Source organism: Theropithecus gelada, chromosome 19 (assembly GCF_003255815.1).
Source record: "Theropithecus gelada isolate Dixy chromosome 19, Tgel_1.0, whole genome shotgun sequence".
NCBI lineage: Eukaryota > Metazoa > Chordata > Mammalia > Primates > Cercopithecidae > Theropithecus > Theropithecus gelada.
This window is the reverse complement of record NC_037687.1, coordinates 35,197,875-35,216,763: the sequence shown is the minus strand read 5'-3', so window position 1 is coordinate 35,216,763 and position 18,889 is coordinate 35,197,875. Positions and strand designations below refer to the sequence as shown.

Here is an 18,889-nt window from a genome sequence, read left to right as displayed (position 1 = left end):
GATCAATTGGGGTCAGGTGTTCGAGACCAGCCTGGCCAACATGGTGAAACCCCGTCTCTACTAAAAATGCAAACATTAGCCAGGCATAGTGGTGGGCACCTGTAATCCCAGCTACTTGGGAGGCTGAGGTACGAGAATTGTTTGAACCCGGGAGGGGAAGGTTGCAGTGAACTGAAATCACACCACTGCCCTCCAGGAAAAAAAAAAAAAAGATGAAGGGGATCTTTTGTGACTGGGATGGCTGGAGACCATGGTAGGAACTTGGACCACTGAGGATGTCTCACTTTCCCTTTCCCTGCACTGGGGAGCCTCTCCCAGCCAAGTTGGATTCTAACGTCCTTCTTCTGTGCCTCAGGTGTTTCCTGTCACTTCTCTGCTGAATTCCATCGTTTTCTCTTAGGTACTGTATTCAAAATGTGGTAATCTCCTCGCTATTTCGCTATTTCGTTGCCTCTTTGTGGAAGAGGCAATTGCCGGATGCCTCTATTCAGCCATCTTGGGGCCCCCTCTCAATTTAATTTTTAATGCGGTGTGATTTAAGGATCAAGGTTTCCATTCTGTTTTCTTTGCTTCTGTTGGAGTATGGCTATCCAATTGTTCCAGCACTCTGTGTTGAAAAGACTATACTTTCCTCCACTGAATTACCTCTGCTGCTCTCTCTAAAATCAATTGATGATCTATGTGTGTCTATTTCTAGATTCGGTTCTACTTAATTTGTCTTTTTTTTTTTTTTAACTGTAGCTCTGTAGTAAGTCTTGAAATCATGCTATATAAATTCTTTATTCATTTTAAAGTTGTTTGGTCCTCTGCATTTCCATGTGAATTTTAGAATTAGCAAGTATATTTCTGTTTTTAAGAAAGCCAACAGTGGCTCACACCTGTAATCCCAGCACTTTGGGAAGCCGAGGTGGGCAAATCACTTGAGGTGAGGAGTTCGAGACCAGCCTGGCCAACATGGTGAGACCCAGTCTCTACTAAAAATACAAAAATTAGCCAGGCGTGGTGGTGCGCACCTGTAGTCCCAGCTACTTGAGGGGCTGAGGCAGGAGAATTGCTTGAACCTGGGAGGCGGAGGTTGCAGTGAGACAAGATTGCACCACTGCACTCTGGCTCTGGTTACAGAGCGAGTCAAAACCAAAAAAAACCCTAGTGACATTTTTATTGGGACTGCATTGAATCTGCAAATCAGCTTGGGGAGGATTAACATATTGAGACTTCCAGTTCATGGACATGGTAAACGTCCTCATTTACTTAGGTGTTCTTCAATCAGTCTCTCTCAGCAACGTTTTGTAGTTTTCAGTGTACAAGTCTTGCATAATTTTGTCAAATTTATTTCTAAATATTTCATAATTTTACGCTTTTATAAATTACATTTTTAAAATTACACAGCTGGGCGCAGTGGCTCACACCTGTAATCCCCCAGCACTTCGTGAGGCCAAAGTGGGCGGATCACGAGGTCAGGAGTTTGAGACCAGCCTGACCAACATGGTGAAACCCCGTCTTTACTAAAAATACAAAAATTAGCCGGTATGGAGCCACACGCCTGTAATCCCAGCTACTCGGGAGGCTGAGGCAAGAGAATCACTTGAACCTGGGAGCTGAGACTGCGCCACTGCACTCCAGCCTGGGCGATGGGGAGACTCCGTCTCAAAAAAAAAAAAAAAAAAAAAACTTAACAATTTGAATTGGCATCCATTCACCCTAAAAAAGCAGCACTGAGATTTTTTTTTTCTTTTTTGGAGATGGAGTCTCGCTTAGTCACCCAGGGTGGAGTGCAGTGGCACGATCTCGGCTCACTGCAAGCTCCACCTCCTGGGTTCACGCCATTCTCCTGCCTCAGCCTCCCGAGTAGCTGGGACTACAGGCACCCACCACCACACCCGGCTAATATTTTGCATTTTTAGTAGAGACGGGGTTTCACCGTGTTAGCCAGGATGGTCTCAATCTCCTGACCTCGTGATCCACCTGCCTCGGCCTCCCAAAGTGCTGGGATTACAGGCGTGAGCCACGGCGCCGGCCAGCACTGAGATTTCCATAGGCAGCAAGGTGATCAATATCCTATCCAGCAGCCAGTCTGAGTGCACAGGCTGGGGAAGTGGGGAAGCAATGGAAAATGAAGGTAATTCCTCCCTCAATGGATTTTTGTGAAGCTGAGGGAGGAGGCAGATGGAACTCTACTCCAGAGCAGGTTGAAGACGCTGAAATCAGCAAGAGGCTGAAAGCACTTCCCCACAAGACAGGCCCGTCATTGCCATGGCAGTTTGCCATTGCCTTGGCAACACCCGGAAGTTACCACCCATTTTCTAGCCCATTCTGAATAACATTTAGCATCTTGTATGTCTTTAAGAGTGGGTATATAGGCTGGGCGTGGTGGCTTACGCCTGTAATCCCAGCACTTTGGGAGGCTGAGGTGGGCAGATCACAAGGTCAGGAGTTCGAGACCAGCCTGGCCAGCATGGTGAAATCCCGTCTCTACTAAAAATACCAAAATTAGCCAGGCACGGTGGCAGGTGCCTATCATCCCAGCTACTTGGGAGGCTGAGGTAGGAGAATCGCTTGACCCCAGGAGGCAGAGGTTGCAGTGTGCTAAGATCGCGCCACTGCACTCCAGCCTGGGCAACAGAGTGAGACTCCGTCTCAAAAAAAAAACAAAAAAAAAAACAACAAAAAAAAACTGGGTATAAGCCAGGAACAGTGTCACACCTGTAAACCCAGCACTTTGGGAGTCTGAGGCTGGAAGATCACTTGAGCCCAAGAGTTCAAGATCAGCCTGAGCACATGGCAAAACCTTATCTCTTAAAAAAAAAAAAAGAGATGGGGTCTTGCCGTGTTGCCCAGGCTTGTCATGAACTTCTCGGCTCAAGCGATCCTCCCACCTCAGTCTCCCAGAGTGCCGGCATTACAGGCATAAGCCACTAATCCTGACCCCCCCCACCAAAAAAAATTTTTTTTTTTGAGACAGAGTCTTGCTCTGTTGCCCAGGCTGGAGTGCAGTGGTGCAATGCTGGCTCACTGCAACCTCTGCCTCCCAGGTTCAAGCAATTCTCCTGCCTCAGCCTCCCAAGTAGCTGGGATTACAGGTGCCCACCACCATGCCCTGTTAATTTTTTTGTATTTTTAGTAGAGACGGGGTTTCACCATGTTGGCCAGGCTGGTTTCGATCTCCTGACCTAAAGTGATCTGCCCACCTTGGCCTCCCAAAGTGCTAGGATTACATGCGTGGGCCACCACGCCCAGCCTAAAACGATTTTTTTTTTAAATTAGCTGGGTATGGTGGCATGCACCTGTAGTCTCTGCTACTCAGGAGGCTGAGGTAGAAGGATCACTTGAGTCCCAGAAGTCAAAGGTGCAGTGAGCCGTGATCACACCACTGCACTCCAGGCTGTGTGACAGAGCAAGACTTAGAAAAGGCCCCATAAACCCCAAGATCTGGATCCATACTTTGGTTACCCCACCTGTCTCCCTTGAGCCCTAGAGGGAGAGCCCTGACGCTGTGACTGCAAAAACTTGACAGTGGAAAAGGCCACAGCATCCAGAGACACCGGGAGTACTGGCCAGGTCAGAAAAGGCACATCCCACGACTACAGAATCCTTCAGTCTCAGGATAATGGCCATGAGAAGAGAACAGCCCAGAGAGTATATGAGAATCCATAAAGTCTGTAAATTATTTGCTGACAGTGAGCTTGCTACAAATAACAGGTCTGCAATTGCTGAGTTCTGGTGCCCTCACTCCATGAAACCTCAGTTGCTGGAACATTTGTGGATGCGTCTTTAGAACTGGCTCAAGCCCTCTTGTTTACCAGACACTTCACTCCACACTGCTTCACTATTTCTATGCCCACTTACTATACTCAGATTACTCTACCCAGCAGGCCCCTAAGGGTTTTACAGTCAGTCTAGAACTTACCTCCATGTTCCAGATTTTGGAGAATATGGCTTCTGAGCTGAAAATGGAAATAGCTCCTTCTGACTAATGCTGGAAGTTCTGGAACATTCCCTGGGAACAAAGAATGCAACTTTTTCTGTCCATAAACATACAGAAGATCTCTCACCAACTATTCCCTTCCTCAAGGTGAGCTCTGGACCCACAAAAAAAAAGCCTGACATCCAGGCTACAAGTCTTTCCCTGGAGGACTCAGGGGCCAAAACAAATTAGGCCAACCTTGATTAGAGCTATTTTCTGTCAACCTGCCATCCCCACTGAGGCAGGAAAAAACTCAAGAGACCACCCCCACAAGAGCCATTCCCTCAACTTATGGTGATAGTGCCTGATTCTATTCTCAACAATCTCTCCAAGTACAGGGATCAGAATCTCAATTTTTTTTTTTTTTTTTTGAGATGGAGTCTCACTGTGTTGCCCAGGCTGGAGTGCAGTGGTGTGATCTTGGCTCACTGCAAGCTCCGCCTCCCGGGTTCACGCCATTCTTCTGCCTTAGCCTCCCAAGTAGCTGGGACTACAGGCATCCGCCACCACACCCGGCTAATTTTGTTTGTATTTTTAGTAGAGACGGGGTTTCACCATGTTAGCCAGGGTGGTCTTGATCTCCTGACCTCGTGATCTGCCCGCCTCGGCCTCCCAAAGTACTGGGATTACAGGTGTTAACCACTGGCGCCCAGCCCCAGAACCTCAATATTAAAAGTGACTTGGCAAGGCACAGTGGCTCACAACTATAGTATCAGCACTTTGGAAGGCTGAGGCAAGAGAACTGCTTGAGGCAAGGAGTTCGTGACCAGCCTGGGCAATGTAGCAAGATCCTGTCTCTGTAAAAAATTTTTTAAATTAGCCAGGCATAGTGCCACACAAGTACAATCCTAGCTATTCAAGATACTGAAACAGGAGGATCACTTGAGTCCAGTAGTTCAAGTCTGCAATGAGCTAGGATCACGCCACTGCACTCCAGCCTGGGCAAGAGCGTGAGACCCTGTCTCTAAAAAAACTAGGCCACGGCCGGGCGCGGTGGCTCAAGCCTGTAATCCCAGCACTTTGGGAGGCCGAGACGGGCGGATCACGAGGTCAGGAGATTGAGACCATCCTGGCTAACACGGAGAAACCCCGTCTCTACTAAAAAATACAAAAAACTAGCTGGGCGAGGTGGCGGGCGCCTGTAGTCCCAGCTACTCGGGAGGCTGAGGCAGGAGAATGGCATAAACCCGGGAGGCGGAGCTTGCAGTGAGCTGAGATCCGGCCACTGTACTCCAGCCTGGGCGACAGAGCGAGACTCCGTCTCAAAAAAAAAAAAAAAAAAAAAAAAAAACTAGGCCAGGCGCAGTGGCTCCCCGCACTTTGGGAGGCCAAAGCAGGAGAACAGCTTGAGGCTCAGAGTTCCAGACCAGCTTGGGCAATGTAGCGAGACCGTGTCTACGAAAAAAAAAAAAAAAAAATTAGCCAGGTGTGATGGCACACACCTGTAGTGCCAGCTACTCAGGAGGCTGAAGCAGGAAGATCCCTTGAGACCGAGAGTTCAAGGTTGTGGTGAGCTATGATGGCACCATTGCACTCCAGCCTGGGCAACAGAATAAGACCATCTCAAAAATATTTTTAAAAAAAATTTAAGCGGCTTAAACCATAAAGCCTTTATTGCCACACAGTCCAGAGCAGTATGAGACAGTCCATGCTAGAGCATGACAAATACCACGTATGATGTCAACCATGTCCATGAAAGTGGTAAACCTTCCCAGGAAGCCCCCAGCAGATACCAGCTCAGCTCCTCTGGCCAGAGGTGGGTCATGTCCACAGCTAAACCAGTCAGGGGTAGGGAATGAGGTCTGTTTTGGGCTCTACCATTAATGATTCTCTACTGTTTAGAGCAAGGAGCACAAGGTCTCCTGTCCCACTTGCTGTAGGGACCTTACGGGGTGGACAGAGGAGGATGGCGGTGGATAAACTGACAGTGATGTGACACTCCCAACAGCCACAGGCAAGTCAGAGTGCAGTGTGGCTCCTGAAAGCTTCCCACACGCCAGGCACACATGGGAACTCTCCCCGGGGTGGATGTTGGGATGTACAAGGTTTAGCTTCTTTCAGATGGCACTCTCATGGCCACTCTCCTCTATCTCCTTTCTGGAAAAAGACCCTTCCTGATGAACACGGTGCTAGCAGCTAATGACTTTCCCATGTGACCTGTCCCCCTGGGGCCTTTCTGAAGTATGGACTTTCTTGTGCTGAAGGAGGGTGGAACTATGTTTGAAGGCTTTCCCACACTCTGTACATTCATAAGACCTCTCTTCAGTGTGGAACTGCTGGTGCCGATTGCGGTAGGATCTGGTAGTGAAGGTTTTCCCACACAGGCTACATTCATAGGGCCGTTCCCCAGTGTGGACTTTCCAGTGCTGATAGAGGCCTGAACGGGTCACGTAGGCTTTCCCACATTGCTTGCATTCAAAAGGCCTTTCTCCAGTGTGAACTCTCTGGTGAAGAATGAAGCTATTACTGTATTTAAATAACTTCCCACATTCTGTACACTCATAGGGCCTTTCTCCAATGTGCACTTTCCGGTGCCGAATGAGGGTAGACAGAACACTGAAGGTTTTCCCACATTTGCTGCACTCATAAGGCCTTTCTCCAGTGTGAATCCTCTGGTGTAGAACCAGGGCGTCTTTGCGGTTGAAGGTTTTCCCACAGTCACTACACTTAAAAGGTTTTATGCCTGTGTGAACCTTCTGGTGTTTTCTCAACTTGGACGGGTAACAGAAGGCCTTCCCACACTCATTACACACATGGGCTGTTTCTCCAGCTCGAATTTTTCGGGGGTTAATGTGAGTTGACTTCTCCTTGGAAGCACTTCTGCCTGTTGGGCATCTGAAGGGTCTGTCTTCAGAATGCATTATCAGATGGTCAAGGAGGGCGAAGGCCTTTGAGAACACCTTCCCACAGTCACTGCATTTGAACAGCTTCTCTGCCACATGGACTTCTTGCTGTTGCCCACAACTGGAACCAGGTGGGAAGGCTGCCCCATGCTTAGTGTGCCTTCTTGGTTTCTCCTCACCATGAGTGTCCTGGGGCTGGATGACTCTGTAGCTCTTCAGACGCTCGGGACGGGCTCTCTCATCCTCCACTCTACATAGACCATCTGAAAGCAGAGATGAATCTGTTACTAAGAGTTGAACTAGAGGGAGGAGGTACCTTCATCACCAGTGCATGTCAGACACACCCAAAGGGACTCCATAGAATTGCTGAAAGGCTCAGGCGCGGTGGCTCACGCCTGTAATCCCAGTGCTTTGGGAGGCCAAGCTGGGCAGATCACCTGAGGTCAGGAGTTCAAGACCAGCCTGACCAACACGACGAAACCCCGTATCCTCTAAAAATACAAAATTAGCCAGGCATGGTGGCGTATGCCTGTAATCCCAGCTACTCGGGAGGCTGAGGCAGGAGCATCACTTGAATCCGGAGGCGGACGTTGCGGTAAGCTGAGATCGTGCCACTGCCCTCCAGCCTAGGCAATAAGAGCAAAACTCCGTCTCAAAAAAAAAGAATTGCTGAAAGGTTGCTAGGAAAGGTCTGGACTGGGAAAGCCTGGCCCAACTGAACATGGCTCCACCAGACTACAGAATAAGGAAAACCTCAACTGAGATGAAGGCACAAGATAGGATGCAGTGCAGGGAAGAGAAGTGGGGTCTCCAAGTCACCCCTCTGCAAACGGTTTCAGCAGGGCCTTGGCTGCTGGGGACAGTCAAGCATTATGAGGAGGCATGCATCTAGACCCAGCAAAATGTGATTCCAAAGTAGCAGCTAGTGTTTAAGTAAAAATTAAGGATGGGCTGAAGTTCAAATACCTGTTTAAGGATATGAGCACATCTCAAGACACCCACTGAGTTGCCAATAATAGACAGCTCTGCACAGATACAGAGAAGGGCAATGAGGAGACACAGGCCAGACAGGCAGGAACATGCGGGGCCCGAAAGTCATGGCAGAGATGGCAGACTGCACAGTGTCCAGATAAGACAGGAAAGGTGGAAGGAAATAAGGTATGGTCACTGCCCTCAACACCAAGGTAACAGTGTATGCAGATACTCAGCATTCTGTGAGCCTACTGTTGAAACCAAGGTATTCCCCTCCACTCCACTTACCAAGACCAAAACCTCTCCTGGCTTCTGCTCTGCTGACTGGAGTCACATCCACCCAGCTGGGCACCCACAACCGTTCATCCTTCTCCAGTTGGGAAAACACAGGGGATCTCGAAGGTGCAAGTCCTGTGGGCGACAGGTAGTAAAAGAAACAGGCTGGGCATAGTGGCTCATGCCTGCGATCCCAGCACTCTGGAAAGTGAGGTAGGAGATCGTTAAGCCCAGATGTTCGCAACCAGCCTGGGCAACACAGTAAGACCCCAACTCTACAAAAAATATATTATTTTAATTAGCTAGGCATGATGGCATGCACCACCTGCAGTCCCAGTTACTAGGGAGGCCATAGTGAGGGGATTGCTTGAGCCTAGGAGGTCAAAGCATCAGTGAGTCATGATTACACCATTGCACTCCAGCCTGGGCAACAGAGTGAGACCCTGTCTCAAAAACAAACAAACAGGCCAGGCACGGTGGTTCACGCCTGTAATCCCATCACTTTGGGAGGCCAAGGCGGGTGGATCACGAGGTCAGGAGATCAAGACTATCCTGGCTAACACGATGAAACCCCATCTCTACTAAAAATACAAAACATTAGCCGGGTGTGGTGACAGGCACCTGTAGTCCCAGCTACTCGGGAGGCTAAGGCAGGAGAATGGCATGAACCTGGGAGGTGGAGCTTGCAGTGAGCTGAGATCCGGCCACTGCACCCCAGCCTGGGCGACAGAGTAAGACTCCGTCTAAAAAAAAAAAAAAAAAAAAAAGCCTTTCTATGAACCAAAACTGACATAACTGAAGAAACAGACAGTTCAGCAATAGTAAAGATTGTAATTTCCTACCATCAATAATGAATAGAACCACTAAGAAGAAAATGAACAAGGACATAGCAGACTTGAACAACAATGAAAACCAACTAGCCCTAACAGACACCTACAGAGCATGCCATCTAACAACAGCAGGATATACATTGTCACGTGCACATGGAACGGTCTTCAGAATGTACCATTTGCTAGGATATAAAATAAGGCTCGGCCGGGTGCAGTGGCTCACGCCTGTAATCCCAGCACTTTGGGAGGCCGAGGCGGGTGGATCATAAGGTCAGAAGATCGAGACAATCCTTGCTAACACAGTGAAACCCTGTTTCTACTAAAAATACAAAAAAAAAATTACCCAGGCGTGGTGGCGGGCGCCTGTAGTCCCAGCTACTCAGCAGGCTGAGGCAGGAGAATGATGTGAACCCAGGAGGCAGAGTTTGCAGTGAGCCAAGATCGTGCCACTGCACTCCAGCCTGGGCGACGGAGTGAGACTCTGTCTCAAAACAAACAAACAAACAAACAAATAAATAAGTCTCAATAGATTTCAAAGGACTGAAATAACATCAAGTATGTTCTCTGTCCACAAGTGAATTAAAACAGAAATCAACAACAGAAAGAAATTTGGGAAACTCACAAATTTAAGGAATTTAAACAAAACATTCCTAAAAATCCAGAGTCAAATAACAAATAAATCACATGAAAATTACAAAGTACTTTGAGAGGAATGAAAATAAAAACACAACAGGCGGGGCGGTGGCTCACGCCTGTAATCCCAGCACTTTGGGAGGCCGAGGCGGGTGGATTATGTAAGGTCGGGAGTTCAAGACCAGCCTGACCAACATGGAGAAACCCCGTCTCCACTAAAAATACAAAATTAGGCCAGGCGCGGTGGCTCACGCCTGTAATCCCAGCACTTTGGTAGGCCGAGGTGGGCAGATCACCTGTGGTCAGGAGTTCGAGACCAGCCTGGCTAACATGGCAAAACCCTGTCTATACAAAAAAAAAAAAAAAATACAAAAATTAGGCGTAGTGGCACATGCCTATAATTCCAGCCATTTGGGAGACTAAGGCAGAAGAATCGCTTGAACCTGGGCGGGCGGAGGTTGCAGTGAGCCAAGATTGCACCACTGCACTCCAGCCTGGGCGGCATAAGACTCCATCTCAAAAAACAAAAACAAAAACAAAAACAAAAAAATTAGCCGGGCATGGCAGCACATGCCTGTAATCCCAGCGACTTGGGAGGCTGAGGCAGGAGAATCACTTGAACCCAGGAGGTGGAGATTGCAGTGAGCCAAGATTGCGCCATTGCAGTCTAGCCTGGGCAACAAGATTCCATCTCAAAAAGAAAAAGTAAAAAAAGAAAACAGAAAAAGAAAAAAAAAACACAACAAAAAATTATGGGAGCAGAAAACGCAGTGCTTAGTGGGAACATTATAGCTATAAATACCCATATTTTAAAAGATCTCAAACCAATAACCTAACTTTACATCTCAAGGAACAAGAAAAACAACTAAACCCAAAGATAGCAAAAGGAGGAAAATAATAAATATTAGAGCAGAAACAAATGAAACAGAGATTAAAAAAAGAGAATCAACAAACCAAAATTTGGTTCTTTGAAAAAATCAACAAAATTGGCAAACATTTACCTAGAGTGACAAGAAACAGAGAGAAGACTCAATACAACTTCAAACAGGAATGGAAAAATTTAAAAATAATGAAATACTATGTCAAAATGTATGCCAACAAATTAGATAACTTAGATGAAATGGACAAATTCCCAAGTAGACACAAACTATCAAAACTAACTGATTCAAGAAGAAATAAAAAAATCTAAATAAAAGTGTAACAAAGAGGTTTTTCTTGTTGTTATTAAAAAACTTTCCCCCCAACAGGCACATAACCCCAAGCCCTGATGGCTTCAATGGTGAATACTAACAATACTGAAATAAGAATTAACACCAATAATTAACAAACTCTTCCAGAAAACAGAAGAGAAGAAAACATTCCCAACTCATCCACCGACGCCAAAATTACCCTCATACTCAATAAAGAGACATTGTAAGAAAACTACACCACTGGTCGGGCATGGTGGCCCACACCTGTCATCTCAGCACTTTGGAGGCCGAGGCGGGTGGATCACCTGAGGTCGGGAGTTCCAGACCACCCTGGCCAATATGGTGAAACCCCCGTCTCTACTAAAAATAAAAAAATTAGCCGGGCATAGTGGTGCATGCCTGTAATCCCAGCTACTCGGGAGGCTGAGGCAGGAGAATCACTTGAACCCAGGAGGTGGAGGTTGCAATGAGCCGAGATTGTGCCACTGAACTGCAGCCTGGGTGACAGAGTAAGACTCTGTCTCAAAAAAAAAAAAAAACAAACAAGTATTATAAGCCATGACAGGGAATTTATCCCAGTAATGCAAGGTTGAACATTTGAAAATCAATTACTGTTGGGAGGCCGAGACGGGTAGATCACAAGGTCAAGAGATTGAGACCATCCTTGCCAACATGGTGAAACCCCATCTCTATGAAAAATACAAAAATTAAGGCCGGGCGCGGTGGCTCAAGCCTGTAATCCCAGCACTTTGGGAGGCCGAGACGGGCGGATCACGAGGTCAGGAGATCGAGACCATCCTGGCTAACACGGTGAAACCCCATCTCTACTAAAAAATACAAAAAACTAGCCGGGCGAGGTGGCGGGCGCCTGTAGTCCCAGCTACTCGGGAGGCTGAGGCAGGAGAATGGCGTAAACCCAGGAGGCGGAGCTTGCAGTGAACTGAGATCTGGCCACTGCACTCCAGCCTGGGCGACAGCGCGAGACTCCGTCTCCAAAAAAAAAAAAAAAAAAAAAAAAAAAAAGAAAAATACAAAAATTAGCTGGGTATGGTGGTGTGCACCTATAGTCCCAGCTACTCGGGAGGCTGAGGCAGGAAAATCACTTGAACCCTGGAGGTGGAGGTTGCAGTGGGCCGAGATCGCACCACTGCACTCCAGCCTGGAGACAGAACAAGACTCTGTCTCAAAAAAAACAAGACAATTATTGTAATACACCACGTTAACAGAAGAAAGGACAAAAATCACACAATTATTTCATTAGACATTGGAAAAGCATTTGACAAAATCTAGGGACCTTTCTTTTCTTTTTTCTTTTTTTTGAGACGGAATTTTGCTCTTCTGCCCAGGCTGGAGTGCAATGGCACAATCTTAGCTCACTGCAACCTCCACCTACCAGATTCAAGCGATTCTCCTGCCTCAGCTTCCCAAGTAGCTGGGATTATAGGCATGTGCCACCTCTCACGGCTAATTTTTTATTTTTAGTAGAGATGGGGTTTCACCATGTTGACCACGTTGGTCTTGAACTCCTGACCTCACCTCAGGTAATCCACCCGCCTTGGCCTTCCAAAGTGCTGAAATTACAGGCATGAGCTACTGCACCTGACCGTGACTTTTCTTAGTAAACACATTAAATGAACTAGAAAGAGCAGGGAACTTCCTCACCTGAAATGGGCATCTGCAAAAAACTAACAGCTAACACTATACTTAATAGTGAAAGACTGAACACCCTCAAGATAGGGAACAAGGATGTCTTCTCTCCCCATTTCTACTGAATAAAGTACTGGAGGGTCTAGCTAGGTCAGTGAGGCAAAGGAAGAAGTAAAACTATTTCTATTCATAGATGGCATGATCTTATATATGGAAATAGGAAGGAATCCACTAAAAAACTATTTGAACTAATAAACAGACTTAGTAATGCTACAGGATATAAGATTAGTATACAAAAACCGATTACATTTCTACAACTAGCAACAAACAGTCCAAAATTAAATTAAAAAAACAATTCCATTTAAAATAGCATCAAGCCAGGTATGGTGGCTCACGCCTGTAATCCCAGCACTTTGGGAGGCCAAGGCTGGTGGATCATCTGAGGTCAGGAGTTCAAGACCAGCCTGGCCAACATGGCAAAACCCCGTCTCTACTAAAAATACAAAAAATTAGCGGGGCGCGGTAGGCGCCTGTAGTCCCAGCTACTTGGGAGGCTGATGCAGGAGAATGGCATGAACCCCAGAGGCGGAGCTTGCAGTGAGCTGAGATCGCGCCACTGCACTCCAGCTTGGGCAACAGAGCGGGACTCCATCAAAAAAAAAAAAAAAAAAGAAGTACAGTTGTACACTGATAATACAAAACATTGAAAAAACAAAAGAGCTAAATAAATGAAAATATATCCCATGTTCATTGACCTAAAGATTTAATACTAAGATGGCAATATTGGCTGGGTGCAGTGGCTCATGCCTGTAATCCCAGCACTTTGGGAGGCCAAGGTGGGCAGATCATGAGGTCAGGAGTTCGAGACCAGCCTGGCCAACATAGTGAAACCCCATCTCTACTAAGAATACAAAAATTAGCCGGGCATGGTGGCACGAGCCTGTAGTCCCAGCTACTCAGGAGGCTCAGGCAGGAGAATCTCTTGAACCCTGAAGGCAGAGGTAGTGGTGAGCCAAGACTGCACCACTGCACTCCAGCCTGGGCAACAGAGCGAGACTCTTGTCGCAAAAAAGGAAAAAAAAAAAAAAAGGTAATATTCCTCAAACTGTTCTGATTAAAATTCATGGGTCAAGGCTGGCCCAGGGAGGTCCCTGCAAAATTTATTTTGTAGGAAGGCAAAACCCGGAGCACAGAGAAGCCATGTCTTCAAGAGTCACTGGCCAGGAAGAGGCAGAGCTTGGTGGGATTTGGTGGGCAAACTATGAAACATCTGACCCCCAAAACCTGCTCCACTGGCTCCTGGGGCAAGAGGTGTTGAGACTGCCAACAGCATTGCTCAGAGAAAGGCAGAGAAAGAGCACACAGCCGAGTCCCACCACCCACAACACCTACAACAGGGAATCTGGGAAGAAACAGCTCCTGCGGTTTGGCTTCGTTACGGACAGAACTTCGCATGGGGAAAATGCGGGGGTAGTCAGTGTGCTGAGGGACAGTGTGAGAGACTTACCCAGTGAGCTAACGAGTGCAAAGTTCTCCAGCATCACATCCCGGTATAGGCCCTTCTGGGTCACATTAAGGAGCCCCCACTCCTCCCTGGAGAAATATATCGCCACATCCTCAAACATCACCAAGCCCCGCAATGATGGGTCCAACTGAACCTTGGGGTCAATGATGGGCAGAAAAAAACAACCAAAATATGGACAGATGGACATATTCAGGCCCTTGACCTGTATCTCAGGGTCCTATCACATCTCCCCGACATTATCCTTCCCTATGAGACCCAAACCCTTTCTCACCATACTCCCTACACATACCCTTATACCTTCCTTCTCCTATCCCAGAGGAATATCAGAGCTGCTGGTGTTATTGATGTCTCTGGTGTGACTACTGGAAACTGTGTCCAGCCCAAAGCGACAACAGGCTGGTGACCAGACTGATGCCATCTATGTGCAGGGCCAAGCACACAGGCTCCACTCTATCTCCTGCCTGCCAATTCCAGTCCCAGAAATCACATCTCTCAGACACAACCAAACCTATGCTCATCCTTCTCCCTTAGGTCCCAAGTACCTGGTCCCAGGGTCCAGTCTGCGTCCTGCTCGACAGGCACAGAACTGGACAGCAGAATGCCTAAAACTACACCCTCAGCACAACCTCCCCAGTTTACCCTATAGGCAATCGCCTGGCCTTCCACACGCCGTTCTGCACATGCGGCTCCAGAGTGCCTGGCACAGCAACTACGACCCCATCCTGTCCCAGTCCTGCGGCACATCTCCAATGGCTCCCACTGCCAAGGGCATGCCCCAGCCCTGCATCAAAGACCTCCCCCGAGAACCATACGCAGACCTCCTGCCCTCCTCCAACTCTGCCCTGGCACACGCCGCCCCCCACTTGGCGGCCCCCCTCATTCCTCGGAGGCACCCTCTGCTCACCTCCGCCTCCCCGGCCATCGGACAGTGCGGGCGGAACCCGTGGCCTGGACCCACGGCCTCAGCCGAAACCCGTCCCAGGGGCTGAAACCCTCGGCCGCCGTGGAATCTTCCCGGGAAGCTCTCCCCGAGCGGTTGAAATGCGTCCGAAGACAGGGAGCCGCTTCCCGGAGCCGCGGGGAAGAAGAACGGTACGGAGGCCCGGGAGACCCACGGCGCCTGTCCGCGAGCGACAAGTCTGAGGAAGATGGAGCCACTCGCCGGTGGGGCACGGAGCGTGGAAGGCGCGGCAAGGGTCCTTGCCCTTCACCTCGCCCAGGGGATCGCGAGAAAGTCACTCCGGCCCACGCAGAACTGCCTGGGGCGCCGGGACAGATTTCCCGCCGAGGACTGCGGACTGCTGGGCAACGCCGGAACTCCCGGAACTCCCGTGGCCTCCGCCTCCCGTAGCTCGGCGCCCCTCACGCCACGACCTCCATTCCCGGCTCTCCTCGCGGCGCGGATGGGTCGTTGCCAAGGCGATAAGGCAGGGCGCCGCTGGCTCCTGAAGCGGGGCGTGAACTACATTTCCCATAAGGCGCCTCGACGTGCGACCGTTCAGACTTGGCCAATGGAGGCCCAGGAAGGGGAATCGCTCGGGCGGGCCCTGCGCGGGGCGGGGCTTTCGGATTCGACTTTCGGCGCTGGCTTTGGGGCGGTTTGCGGCAGTGGGATCGTTGGGCCGTGGGCGATTTCGAGGAGGGTCCGCTGGTCTTATTGATGCCTCTGGTGTTACTACTGGAAACTGTGTCCAGCCCAAAGCTACAAGAGGTTGGTGACCAGACTGATGCCATCTATGTGCAGGGCCAACGAGCGAAGGCGCGAGAGTCCGAAAGTTCTGCTTCGATGACCTGTACGCGTCCTGGCCGCAGTGAACGTTGCTGAGCTCCGGTGACCTCACAGTGGAGGGGCGGCCCCGTGGGGCCATCGGACCGCGCCGCGCGGGGGCGTTCGCCAGGGCCTCCGCAGAAGCCCGCCTGTGCTCGCAACCGCCCCGAAACCCTCTCCCTGGCACCGTGTCCGCTTTACGGAGCCCGGAGCAAGGCTCAGAAAAACGTCCCAGCCAGAAACATGGTACATGCCTGTCATCAGGCAAGTCTTCGAAGAGCGTCTGGGACCGGGGGCCGGGGGACCTCGTTAAGAGGCGGTGTCGGGGGAAGGTCAGCGGTTGTGTTTCAGATGTGTTGGGCTTTCCGCGCCCCACAATGCGGGCGACGTGTGGGCCACAGGTGTGAATGTCAGGGACACGTCGCCCTGCACATGGCCGAGGCACGGTAGACTCGTAGTCTACCCCATATCAGGCCATGGTGATCTCAGGTATGGGGGCCTGGGACAGGAGGGTGAGTACATGACTGAGTACGTCAGGGCACGGCGTCTGGGACACATCAGGGGAGGACGCTGACAGGAGAGTAAACGGGCTCCTGGGTGTCTTGCGCTGAAGTCAGACGCGTTCATGTTAGAGCATGTGGGCCTGTGTCCCCCCGGACGAACGGAGTTCTTAGGCAAGGTCCAGAGGAACTTCTACCTCAGGGTGATGCAGGAGAACTTCGCACTAGGTGCTGGGTCAGATCACTGGTATCATCACTCTCCCCAGCCAAAACTCTAGTTTTTTTCCTTGCTCTTTCCATGTTCCCCTTGGAAGTCGCTGTTGGTCGTGGCACTGAGGCCCAGATCATGCCACCTCCTCTAACAAGTGACTGAGTGGACACTCCAGTCTACCCAAGGGCCACGAGTGGCCAAGATCGGGGCTCAGAAGTCTCTGAATCTTCGCAGCAGGTCATGTCCAGCTCGGTCACTTCCTGTAAGATTCCAGGCACTGCATGCACTGACATGGGTGCGTGTGGGGCCACCGGGTCCTGCCCAGGAGCCTTCCCTGGATGTTCATTTTGTGCAGTTCTGTGTTTGTCTTGGAGTAAGGATTATTCTCACTTGCTGGGGCATGGTGTTTTGGCCTCTCCTGGGCTGGACTCTGAAAAACTCATCCTCCATAGGTCTGATGGCTTCTACATTCCCACCAGCAGGTGGACCACATGAACTCAAAACTAGTTGTGGCAGAGGGACCCTGAAGAGATCTACCCCTGGTGAATGCCCCCAGGTGTGGGCTGTTCTCACCTGGTGCCCAGCCTGTGCCCTCGCAGGTCTTGGTGCCTCCTGTCAGCTCCCCAATTCCAATTTTCTGGCCATGCCCCCACTCTGTCCCCTTCTCTCAGTGTCTAGCTGTGCAATGTTTGCCTCTCCTTAACATGTCCTCAGCTGACCCCATACATATCCTCAGATAGTCCTTGCAACCCTGTTCCTCAATGACTCCTGTGTATTCTCTCCAGTGGAGACGCAGGTGGGACACCCCCAAGCTCATGGTACATGCCTGTCATCAGTACCCCTGGACTGCCATGGTGAGTCAGTCTGCCCTAGGCTGGACTGACCAACCTGTTCATTCCCCCACAGGATTGCCCTTTACAGTTCATGAGTTCCCCCAACTGGAGTGCAGACAAGAGCACTGACTGATGGACCAGGTAGACTTGAAACCAGGAATAACACAAAAGTTATCAGAGGCTCAGCCATGGAGATTGCAGGCTGGGGATGGAAGTATCCCTGGAGTTGAGCTGTTCTCACACCTAGTACCTGAGTTATACCCCTGGTGTCTGGGTACCAAGGTCACTAGCCTTGCCACTTTTCTATGTTCCTGATCCCCTACTAAACAGTCCACCTTTTTGCCTACTTCCCCTGACGCGTGTACCCTGTCCCCCACTTGTCCCCTCTTTCTGCCTAATTTGAAGACATGGGTCATCCCATAACCTGTCCTGGGCTAATATATATCCTCGAATTGTTCTTGAAAATCTGTTCCTGGCCGGGCACAGCCCAGCACTTTGGGAGGCTGAAGCAGGTGGATCATGAGGTCAGGAGATCGAGACCATCCTGGCTAACGTGGTGAAACGTCTCTACTAAAAATACAAAAAATTAGCCAGGCATGGTAGCGGGCGCCTGTAGTCCCAGCTACTTGGGAGGCTGAGGCAGAAGAATGGCATGAACCTGGGAAGCGGAGCTTGCAGTGAGCCGAGATGGCTCCACCGCACTCCAGCCTGGGCAACAGAGTGATATTCCATCTCAAAAAAAGGAAAATCTGTTCTCTGTGAGATGGGCCTGATCTCTCCCATGGGTGGAGCAGAGGAGTAGAGGGTCCAGGGGGCCTGAGTCTCCCATAGGCTGTTTGCCCTGAGTCATAAAGCCAGTGGGAGGCAGTGCTACAGTTTGATTCCAGGAAGTCTCAGGCCTAAGCTCTTACTCTTAACCAGTTACCTTTCCTGGGCTTACCAACTCATTATGTTTTTCCTGGCACTGCTTCATTGGACCTCACTTTAGTTTCACTTTTTTTTTGAGATGGAGTCTGGCTCTGTCACCCAGGCTGGAGTGCAGTGGCGCGATCTCACTGCAACCTCCACCTCCCGGGTTCAAGGGATTCTTCTGCCTCAGCCTCACAAGTAGCTGGGACGACAAGCACATGCCACCACACCCGGCTAATTTTTGTATTTTTAGTACAGTCAGGGTTTCACCATTTTGGCCAGGATGGTCTCTATCTCCTGACCTCATGATCCGCCTGCCTCAGCCTCCCAAAGTGCTGGGATTACAGGCGTGAGCTACCACATCTGGCCTATTTGGTAACATTTTAAAATGAATATTAGTACATTATTAACTAAACCCGTATGTATTGTACATTATGTGGGTTTTCACAAATGCATAAACTCATGTATCCACGATTACAATATGGCACAAAATACTTTTACTGCCCAAAAAAAAAATTACTTGTGCTACCATTCATTCCTCCCTTCCTCCCTCCCACTGAGCCCCCCCTGGCCGTCACTGCTTTACTGTCTCTATAGCTTTACTTTTTCCAGAATGTCATAAACTTGTAATCATACAGTATGTAGCTTTTTCAGTCTGCTTTCTGTCACTTACCAATATGCATTTCAGACTTCTCCATGCCTTTTCATAGCTTGGTAGCCAAGTTAATTTTATTGCTGAATGATATTCTATTGTGCGGATGTAACAGAGATTAGCCATTTATGTATTG

General features: G+C 49.4%; 1 protein-coding gene across 2 annotated transcripts; it reads right to left on the bottom strand.

Moving 5' to 3' along the window:
• Window positions 1-5,549: 5,549 nt before the first annotated feature.
• On the bottom strand, window positions 5,550-15,494 carry ZNF584 (zinc finger protein 584). Of its 2 annotated transcripts, none has more exons than XM_025367321.1 (4): window positions 14,785-15,494; window positions 13,863-13,948; window positions 8,068-8,190; window positions 5,550-7,070 (listed from the first exon to the last, which is right to left on the bottom strand). In XM_025367321.1, the coding sequence occupies exons 2-4, from the start codon at window positions 13,894-13,896 to the stop codon at window positions 6,094-6,096; spliced, it is 1,134 nt and encodes a 377-aa protein (XP_025223106.1). In that variant the 5' UTR covers window positions 13,897-13,948; window positions 14,785-15,494; the 3' UTR covers window positions 5,550-6,093. The 2 variants fall into 2 exon arrangements, with proteins under 2 accessions (XP_025223106.1, XP_025223105.1); XM_025367320.1 differs by having other exon boundaries at window positions 13,863-14,013; window positions 14,785-15,276.
• Window positions 15,495-18,889: the final 3,395 nt, after the last annotated feature.